We start from the raw sequence: 10,888 nt of genomic DNA, 5'->3' as shown, positions 1-10,888 counted from the left end.
ACTGGTTCAGATTACGCTGTAATAGACCACGCTCAAAACCAGCAACAGCAACTGCGAATGCTTTCTGCACTCAATTACACTGAAGAAACAGAGATGAACCTCAGAAAAAAAACCAAGTTTTGTGGTGAGGGCCCTGAGGCAAGCTAGGTTCAAATCCTTGCCTTCCCACAGTCTTCCTGTCTCCTTTTTGGCCAGTGGTTAATTTTTTTCTCTGCCTTAATTCCCCAGAATTACACTATGGATGCAAATAAAAGCTTTCTTCTTTATATCCTTTAAATCACCATCACATTTTCCCAGAAACATAGAATGGCTTGGGATGGAAGGGACCTTAAAGCTTATCTTGTTTCAACCCCCCTGCCATGGGCAGGGACACCTTCCATTAGATCAGGTTGCTCCAAGCCCCATCCAACCCAGCCTTGAACACTTCCAGGGATGGGGCAGCCACAGCTTCTTTGGGCAACCCGTGCCAGTGTCTCACCAACCTCAATGTAAAGAATTTCTTCCTAATGTCTAACCTAAATATACCCTCTGTCAGTTTGAAGCCATTTCCCCTGTCGTGTCCCTACATACCCTTGTAGCCAAATTCCTCTTTGGCTTTCTTGTCAACCCCCTTTAGGCACTGGAAGGGGCTCTAAGGTCTCCCTAGAGCCTTCTCTTCTCCAGGCTAAATCCCCCCAGCTCTCCCAGCCTGTCTCCAGAAGAGAATTCCAGCCCTCAGAGCATTTTTGTGGCCTCCTCTGGACTCAAACAAGTCAGCATCTCTCTTGTGTTGGGGGGTCCAGAGCTGGACACAGCACTCCAGGTGGGATATCACAAGAGCAAAGCAGAGGGCAAGAATCACCTCCCTCGACCTACTGCCCAGGCTATTTTTGATGCAGCCCAGGACACAGTTGGCTTTTTGGGCTGCAAATGCAAGAAATGACCAGTTATTGCCAAGTCATGTCTAGTTTTTCTTTCACCAGCACCCCCAAGTCCTTCTCAGCAGGGCTGCTCTCAATCCATTCTCCACCCCAGCCTGTGTTGATCCCAGGGCCTTGTGGATACTGGGTCTTGTTGAGCTCCGTGAGGTTCACACAGACCCACACCCCAAGCCTGTCCAGGTCCCTCTGGATGCCATCCCATCCCTCCAGCATATTGACCTCACCCCACAGCTGGTGTCAAAGTTCTGGCTGTGCACATCAGCATTCTCTCAGGAAACAGCTGCACACGATTCAAAGGAAGAAAAACCTTCCTTTTCTTCCAGGACTATTCCAGGTGGGCAGTTTCCCTCCTGTGCTGGGAGGGAAGCAAGTTCAGGCACTTGAATCTAAGCTCTGCTACCCCACCTGCCCTGCTGTTCAGAGCTTGTTCTGCTCACATCAACACAGAGCTTTGAGGCAAAAGGGGCCTGGTGCTGGGGGCTTGTTGAACTCGGATCAGAACACGGGGACAAAAGTCCCCATGGCACACTTTGACTTATCTGGGATGGAGATGTTTTTCACTTGGAGAATCCCTCCCCAGGAGCATTTTCTATTTAGTCTGTGTTGCACACATGTTTGTTTGTTTGTTTGTAGACTCCATGTCCTCATCAGGAGAGAATCTCTGTATTCATTCAGAAGGGAAGATTCGAGGCCATTTTTATCCATTGTGGTTATTTAGAAAAACTCTGACAGCACGAACACAACACAAAAACCATGAGGTAAATTATGACCCTTTTCTCACTCATAGTTTCTGTGATACTGGCTTGTGACCACTTTAATATGTGGACTTGACAGGGTAATATCAATCTATTTTTGCCCATTAATAAATATATTAAAATATTTATCACAGGTACTGAAATGGTTTTTATAACCTGAACATTTGAAGCACTCATTTATTGACTTGTAACTGAATATATGAAAATCTGTCATATGTACTTAAATAGATTCCATATCCCTAACATTAGCACAAAATTTATTTCAGCTAAATAAAATCATTTAAAAGTTTCAGATCTAGTTGAAACCGGTCATCCAGGCTTCTGGAGTCAGTGGTGAAGGATCATTGGAGTGAAAGGCATTCTTGGTGGAGAAATATGCACCACATCTGGATGATATCAGTTGTTATTTGGAAGTCCCTATTGACATTCAATATAATAATAATAATAATAATAATAATTTTTTTATTATTATTATTATTATTATTATTATTATTATTATTATTATTATTATTATTATTATTATTATTGTGAGGGTGGTGAGGCACTGGAACAGTTGCCTAATTAAAATAAAAATATATTTTAGCTGTGCAAGTTTAATATTCATTTTCCCAAAGGTTTTTAATTACCGATTTCTTCCTGTAGAAACATGACAAGGACATGATGTTATTAGTATTTGAGTGATCCTGGTTTGACTGTGAAAGTCACTGATCTGAACAATACAGGGAACATGAGTTTGACACTTTTTTGATGCAGAAAATTTTTGGTACCTGTAAGGCTCTTCTAGTGAGGCAGTAGCATGTTCTCTGCAGCATTCTCTGGGCTCTAAAAGAATAATCTTTCCCAGACACAGAAAAGGATGTTTGGAGGTAAATTCAGTCACAGAGGATGTGTAAAACAAGATTCTATAACATCTAGTTATTCTCACCTATAATACTTTGTTGCAGGGACCTATTCCATTTTTCTTGCCCAGGTTTCATGATTAAAATAGTATTGTCCTTCCCTGTGGCTATTACTTCAGCCGGTTCAGGAGGGCTATTTGGTTTTTGGACCCATACTTTGGCTCCATTATTAAGGATGTTTCTGAATTTTTTCTATTAAAGTCACAGTATCTGGTACAGCTGCCATGAGAGGCAGGGTATGCTTATTTAACTCTCTAAAATCTACAGCCATTCTCCATGACCCATCACTCTTTTTTTACAGGCCATACCAGATTATTCCAAGCTGTGGTAGTAGTGATTTTAAAACTCCATCATCCAGCAAATCTTTAATTGTCTGTGATATTTCTTCATGCCCTCCTGGCATCCGGTATTGTTTCATTGTTACTAATTTAGTTGCAGCAGGAATCTGCACAGGAGGCATTTTTATTTTTCCCACTAAGATTGACCAGGCACTAATATTCCAAATTGGTACTGACCATCAGGAAGATTCAGGGTTAATCCTTTTAGCATATCTATCCCCATTTTATATTCAGGGCTAGAAACAATCATGACCCCCCCTCTCCAAGGTAACCAAGCTGCTGTATTTTTTCAATTACTTCATAGAGGGGATTTCCCATCTCATTAATCAAGGAAGTCAGGATTTCATTTTTGTAGGCTGCTGGAGAAACCTTAATCAGCTTATTTCTCACAGTAACAGACAGAGCATGCTGCATCATACTGTCAGCATCTCCTGTGAAAATCACTGACTCCATCCCCTCTTCCTTTAATTGCCATACACAATCCCACAATGTACACCATGCATGCTCAACTCCAGGCCAGTCATTTTCTGTGTAATATTTATTACTGCATTCCAAAGCAGCCAAAGCTGCTTGGATTAGTGTCATTATTCCAAAATGCATCCTGCACAAAGGAGTCTGAACTCAAGATTAAAAACTTCCTGGAATCCCTCAAATCAAGGGTTTCCCCTGATTCTCCCTGACTGTGCAAACACACCATCCAAGTCAGCAGAGATTCTCCCAGTCTCTGTTTAAACCGTTCAATTATATCATTTACTTCATTCTGAGTATAATCCTCCACCACATCCCTCCTTATCAGCTGCCCATCAGCCCCTAATTCCATTTTCCATCTCCATGCCAGTCTCATGTCTATGAATTCATCTGGGGAACCAGCCTCATCAGAGCCTGTAGAATCCCAAATATCTCCATCCCATTTATCGGGATCCCACTGCACAACTGCCTCTGTAATCACTGAATGCACTTTCTTATGATTCACTTTCCCCCTCCTTTTCTTGTACTTGTACTTGTACTGTGCCACCCAAACTGCAGCCTTCTCAGCTACAGTCTGATGAGTGTCCAACTTATCAACAAGCAACTTATTTTGACACAGGTGTAGTATTATGTATTTTACTAAGGATTATATAGAACTTTGGCTAATAAGCAGATACATGGCTAAATACAACATTAGGTTGGAAGGTTCATCTAGAGGTCCACCTTGGCTCAGGGCCTGTTCAGGCCTCAGCACTTCACAAGCACAGTTCATTTCTGCTGACTTTTAGCCCTTATCTCATTGTTCTAAATCACTATGAGACAGCACATTTATCTTTGGTTAAAGATAACCCACAGCTCCTTTCTACTTAAACAATTCTTTATTGCTCTTATAGCTAAACAGTGTCTATTGATTCAACTCCCTGGGGCGGAAAAATCACTTGACTTATTTCCTACAGGTGCAGAGCTCAGTTATTCCCTAATCTCCTTCGGGCATCAAGGTTTTAATCTTTTTTTACTGACATAAAGTTAAACACAGGTTTGAGTAAAAACAGCTAAAATCACAAAGTCCAAGAAAACACAAATCATCACAAGTTCCTTAGCTAATTAGGGCACAGCTCTTTACAAGTTTCAGAAGACCACAAGATTCTTTAGCCAAATGAGGTAGAGTCCCTTTTCAGAAAGACACAGCAGAGTTCCTATAATAGCTCCAGCAACTATACCAGCTGTACTTACAGCTAGAATAAATAACAATACTGTTTGTTAAGTGTCAAAGTTATAAGAACAACTTTCTTTTAACATTAAACCCAGTATGTTTCACATGACCCAGGTTAATAGTACATCAGTGAATCAGAGAGAGGCTCAATCACATGCGTTTATTTAAAACAATAATAAGCCTTGTTTTGGCACCCACCATTTACAAGGTTTTGGATTTGAGTTTAGAGAAAAAGGATATTCAGTTTTCATAGGCAGAACACTACATGACCATTACCCAGCAAACACTCTGAGGGGTGACATTCAGCTCAATAGAACATTCATCCGTGCCAACTCTGTTCGAGGCAACACAGTTGTACACACCAGAGTCTTCTTGAGAGACATTCTTCAGAAGAAGTTCCCCTGTATTTTTATCTACAAATAACAAAAGGTAGATGTTTACCATTTCCTTAAGTTTAATTCCATATTCAATACTACAGAACTATTAATGATATCTTAATTTAAAAATGTTGTATTAAAAACATCCAAATAAAAACAAAAGTCTATTGTGCTGTAAAATACCATTATTTGTAAAAGTCTCTTACCCTGTTAGAAATTTATTCCACAGCATCTGACTTATTTGCTAATTTGACTAATCAATAGATAGGAATGGATGCTACTCTCAATGCTCCACAGCCAATAATATAAGCATTAAGTTATCTGACATGACTAGAACTAGTTATATGTGGAAAAAGAAGGGGCATAACAACAGTAGCCTAAAGTCTTGAGTGGTACAGAGAAAGACATTAATGAAAAATAAGAGAGAATCAAATACCACTACCAGGAATCAAGTTCAAAATGAACAGTACGAGGTTCTGCCTTTGTAGCTGATTTTTAAGGATCTGTGTTCTATGATATTACAGATTCTAATAGACTACAGAAGCTTACAGAAAAATGGAGATGTTCACAGAAGTCAGTTTTTGCTTGTTTTAAATCAAACTGAAGCCACATCTGCATTTTCTGAGGAATAAACTACAGGAGGATAGGAGACCCCTATGAGAAGAACCACATCTTATTCTCTCTCCTCTAGAAATCCACTTTGGCTACTCTTAGACACATGCTGTCACTTTTTCCTGTATATTCTGTGCAACCTGAGTTAATATATCTCTATTTGTAAGCAGATTGTTAAACTGCTACATCTGCAAGGAAATCCTACCATCTCAAAGTTTAAGGTTTTCATAACTACAAAGAACATCAAGCACTGGTGCTCTGCCAAAAAAATATTCTAGAATGACTTTCACAAAGCCAAAACTCACAAATTAACCTTCTACAATGAAGTTCTCACAATAAAAATCCGGTATTACCACTGTAATAATTGGAAATCCATCAGTCAAAATTCAGAATATCTAACTCTACCCTCACAACACTTGGGCACAGGTGAGCACGATACTGGAGCCTAATGGTAAGAATCTCAAAGCTTGAAACATTTCCCAGTATGAATTAAAAAACAAAATAAACCCCAACTTGTTTCAATGTTAGTTTTGTTGCCCAGTGACGAGGCAGAAGTGACATTTATCTTGACTACTTTATATTAATACTAAGCATGAGATGCTCACAAGTCAAGATAAGCCAAAAATACTAATGCAATCTTTTTAAACACTTCAGAGTAATTAATCAAGTTTGACAGTACTCAGCATGGAAGTGGTAGGAAGTTCCTGTGTGCCAGATACTCTCCTCCAGTCGTAAGACAAAAGTGGGGATCCTTCTCGTGATGCACATTTCAAGGTAACGTCTTTTCCAGTCTCCTGTGATCCTTCAATGGAACATTTAGTTCCTGCTGGCTTTACTAATAAACAAAATAGCACTGAATTAATAACAGTAACAATCAAAATGCTTACTAGTTGTGTTCTAGTAGGTCAGTCCATCTTGCTAAAGATAAAGCTTGTGCAACAAACCATTTCTCTGGATGAAAAGATTTTCTATGAAATACAAGCCAGGTGCAGAATTTTTAAAAGTGTTCATTATTCTGAATATCATTCCCTTCACCCTCAGAACAGAGGGTTGTGTCCACTCCTTCCAAAGCCTCAATAATGACTGCATTATCAGAGATTCAATATGACTTTACCCAGCAGAAGTTTTCATTTCAGACGTCGAAGATAGGATGGAATAAGCACATACAAAATGTCACTGAAAATTCAAGGAAAGAAATTATCTTACCAAGTACACAGTCAACTGTATTTTTTTGCTTTGAACTCCAGGAACCTTCTTTACTTTGCACTGGTACGTGCCAGTGTCTGCTGCCTTTAAATTCATGATATCCAACGAACCATCGCCAGATCTGGGATAAGGATTAGTAAATTGCACCCGCCCCATCTCAGCAGGATTATAGCGATTATAAATCCTGTCTACAGCATACATAATTATCTGTAAAAAAAGAAATATGATTCAGAAATCCACTTGGCTTGCAAGCATTTAAAAAAAATTGTTGTCCTCAGATTCTTGATAGTTTCATTCTATTGTTTTAAGCCCAGAAGTATGACATAGCCAAATATTTCCAACTTCAATACATCACCATACACAGCATTACAATGAATACTGCAACCAAACATCTGTCCATGTACCAATAGGTAAGCATTGACTTCTAACTTAAAGAAAACTGTTTAGAACTGCTCTGACTTCATTCTGTAAAACCTGTCTACTAAAATGAATCATCTTATTGTCAAGGCTTCCAAAGAACGGAAATTGTTACTAACTAAAGGAGTTAATATGTTTTCATTCAGGAAGATAATGCTGCTACAAAAGCAAAGTTTGCTTTCTGTAACCAAAGTGTATTTAATTTGAGTTTTTCATTAGAAAGCAAGCTTATAGTGAAAAATTTCTAGACATTTCATACTTAATCTGCTATTCCAAAACATCCACTATATTTCATATGACTGGTGTTTCAAAGAAATTTAAGATCACAAGCACCCCAACCTGAAAGGTATAAGTTAAAAACATCAGTAACAAAACTTATACATTTACCTGCTCAAACAACTGAATTAACACTGCCCCAAAAAAGTCTCTCCTTACCACTTGCTCCTTCTCTGGATTATCTGCTGGTATGAACACCCACTCAATATCTAGTGGGCCTTCATCTTCTTCCAAGAGTTCAAAAGTACATGGCAACGTAACTTTCTCTCCTTGTGCTTTTTCAAACACTGATTGGTCAACTGAAGTTATAGTTAGGCTTCTTGTCAGACCTATAAAAATATATTTTTTTATTTTAAAAAACAAGTAACATGCAGTATTCAAATCCATCATATACTTCTCCTGTACAGAAATAGTGTCAGACTTGTCAGTGCTGGAGAGATCCCGTGCAGATCCTGCTGCCAAACACAATGCACGTGCTGTTCATTTGGAATCACATCCAACAGGTAGCTACACCCTTCAAACCATACAAAGCTAACCAAAACATTTTCAGGAGCAGGTTTATTATTTATAATTATTAAATAATTAATTACAGGAACCTAGTAACATCTAACATTTGAGATGAAAAATATTTGCTACTTTTTAGTAGCCCAGGTACGTTTTGTTTGGTTTGTGCGGTTTTGGGGTTTGATTTTTTTTGTTTTGTTTGAGACTATCTACTCTTTTGTTTTCTTTCATCACGAAAGCCAAACGCTCTCAGGTCCATCCAATTCAACTCCTTTCCTCCCTCTCTTTAAATTCTATCACCTTTCCTCCACAGTGTTCAACCGCGGCCATCGGGTCCGGACAACTGGCTTCCGAAGGCTCTCTGGAAGCCACCCAGAGAGCAAAACCAGAACCAACGCGGGTGCTAGAGGTATTACACACGGGGGTTGAATTTAAATACCTTTTTTTTTTCCTCACACACACACGCGCAGGGGCGGAGGTGCGGCGCTCCGCGGTCACCGGGGCGGGCGCCTGGAGGGACCCCTCGGCCCCGCCGCGCTTTCTCCCAGCCAGACAGAGCCGCCGCCGCCACCTCCCTCCCTCCTTCCCTCCTCTCTCCCTCCATCCCTCTCTCCTCTCCTCTCCTTTCCCTTCCCTTCGCTCCCTTCCCCTCCTGCCCACCTGCGGAGCAGAGCAGCACGAGGGACAGCGCCAGCAGCGGCGGCTCCATGGCGCAGCAGGTACCCAGCGCCGCCGACTCCATCCCGGGCTCCCGGCGGGCACCCGGCACCGCTGACTCCCTCACCGGCTCCCAGCGGGCACCTCCCGCCTCTCGCACCGCCCCGCAGGTGACTCGGCCCGGCCCGGCCCGTCCCCGCCCCGCCGCGCCCCCCGCAACATGTGCCCGCACCCCCGCGTTGGCCGCGGCTCTCCACGCATCGCCCCGCGGTGCCGCCCGCTCCCCGCCCGCCCGGCAGCGGGGATGGGGCATCGCTTTGCCAGCCCAAGCGCCCGAAACAGCCCGTGCGAGCGGTAGGAGGGTGCCCGCGGTAGCCGAAGCGATGCCCCGGGGCGCGGCAGGCACCGCACCGCTCCCGCCGGTAGCGCTGTCGCTTGCGAGTGCAAAATTTGTAGAAGAAAGGATAGAAGTTGAGCAAAACTATGCAAAACAACTGAGGAATCTGGTTAAGAAGTAGAGTCCTAAACGTTCACCGAAAGATAAGGAACCCAGGCTTACTTCTTGTATTGCCTTTTTTAACATCCTTAATGAGTTGAATGACTATGCAGGACAACAAGTAGTTGCAGAAGAAATGGGACACAGAGTGTACAGAGAATTGATGAGATATTCTCATGATCTAAAAACTGAGAGGAAAATGCGTGTTCAGAAAGGGTGAAAGGCTCAGCAGTATCCAGAGGTGCTGGAAGCAGAGAGGCAGAGAAGGCACAGCAAAGGTGTGAATGACTGAACAATGGCACTAATGCAACTAAGGCTGATGTTGAGAAGGCCGAGCAACAGTTAAACCTGCACACACACAGGGATCATGAAAACAAACATTAACATGCTGCACAACAACAGAATTTTAATGGGGAACAGCACAAACATGACTACATTGTATTTCCTTTAAGCTGCTTGAGGCAACTTTCAAGGAATGGATGGTGAGCGTGGAACAGATTTATCCCAGTCCCCACAGCAATGCTACTGTAATGCCACCTGGCTGCAGGATTTGGAGGGGTGTCCACCGGGCACCTCCCCAGGGACCCCCAACCTACCACTTCCCCTCCCTGGACACAAGTGTCATAAGTATCCCATGGTGGGACATTCAAATCTAGGGAGGACTCTTACATCCAGAGGGTCCCCTATGTGTGGAGGAACCCCAAAATCTGAGAAAGATCCCCAAAATTTGGGAGAGGAAAAGGGGGAGTAACGGTGGGCTTGTCTTGGTGTCCTGAACATCCCATAGTGGGGCATTAAAAACTGGGGGGTCCAACATCCTGGGGGGATCTATGGTGTCTGCTCAGTATCCTGGGCATCCCCTAAGTGTCCTTTCAATTATTTAATTGTTAATTATTGATGTTTCAAGCTTCAGTTATACAGTTCAATAATAAATCTCCTCCTGGCAGAAAGGAAGAACATGGAGTTTTTATCCCAAACTTTTTGTCTACCCTGTAGTCTTATCAAAGGTACTTCCAGTCCCCTCATCACCAGAGGTGGTTTGTTTAATACACCAGACTTGCTACTGAAATTTAGCCTTCAAGATGGTCAAAGGATAAATAGACAAAGATTGTATGCCAGGGAACAGGGATTGGATGAGGAAGCTTTTCTTTGTAAACCACAGGCCACTGGCAGCCTTGGAGTAGGTGGACAAAGGGATTAAGTATGGACTGCTGTGATAATGAAGACCATGGACTAGATCAACCACAGCAGAGGAGACTCAGGTACTAAGAGAAGGAATACACTGTTAGTACAGGACAGCACATGCACAGCCTTTTGACCCAGTGAGCCCCTGTAGGAGTCTGTGACTCACTTTGCTCTGCCAGCTCTGCTGTGAGAGTGCTGACCCTCAGCAAAACAATAATAAAAAACAGAAGCATGATGTTATCTCAAATTGTGGCACCCTGCTGCTAAATGAATGTACGCCGAAACCCTGGGGTTTGCAAAGCCCACTGAAGGCAGTGGAAAGATTCCTCTTGACCTCAGTGGGCTGTGAATCATCCTCAAGTGGGAATAGAGCTCCAGTTCCAGTGGCTGGTCTCATCTCCACGCAGGTTAGTCCTGGGGCAGGTCCCATATCAGCCATGGTGTTTGGTGGGTGATAAAGCTATTTGTTGCTGATAAGGACAAACACACCCTCATTGTACCCTAAAATGGGGATGAGATGAGTTCATCTAATCCCATTAGACATCTACATCTAAGTTAAACCCAC

General features: G+C 42.3%; 1 protein-coding gene across 1 annotated transcript; it reads right to left on the bottom strand.

The window, feature by feature from the left end:
* Nucleotides 1–4,239: 4,239 nt before the first annotated feature.
* LOC127481967 (coxsackievirus and adenovirus receptor-like) lies at nt 4,240–8,725 on the bottom strand. The gene is made up of 5 exons (XM_051811875.1): nt 8,646–8,725; nt 7,641–7,810; nt 6,797–6,995; nt 6,262–6,423; nt 4,240–5,006 (listed from the first exon to the last, which is right to left on the bottom strand). Exons 1-5 carry the CDS (start codon nt 8,692–8,694, stop codon nt 4,855–4,857), a joined length of 732 nt encoding a protein of 243 aa, XP_051667835.1. The 5' UTR covers nt 8,695–8,725; the 3' UTR covers nt 4,240–4,854.
* Nucleotides 8,726–10,888: the final 2,163 nt, after the last annotated feature.

This window comes from Manacus candei, unplaced genomic scaffold (assembly GCF_025592945.1).
Source record: "Manacus candei isolate 608988 ecotype Guabito, Panama unplaced genomic scaffold, ASM2559294v1 h1tg000007l, whole genome shotgun sequence".
NCBI lineage: Eukaryota > Metazoa > Chordata > Aves > Passeriformes > Pipridae > Manacus > Manacus candei.
The sequence above is the reverse complement of the archived record's forward strand: the minus strand, read 5'-3'. Positions and strand labels throughout refer to the sequence as shown.

What these genes read in the sequence shown, in the direction of transcription:
- LOC127481967 (XM_051811875.1), bottom strand. Translation starts at nt 8,694, where the DNA reads ATGGAGCCGCCGCTGCTGGCGCTGTCCCTCGTGCTGCTCTGCTCCGCA. An exon ending in CGTGCTGCTCTGCTCCGCAG is followed by an intron (nt 7,811 to 8,645) that starts GTGGGCAGGAGG and finishes ATATTTTTATAG; the next exon opens with GTCTGACAAGAAGCCTAACT. An exon ending in CAAAAAAATACAGTTGACTG is followed by an intron (nt 6,424 to 6,796) that starts TGTACTTGGTAA and finishes TGCTATTTTGTT; the next exon opens with TATTAGTAAAGCCAGCAGGA.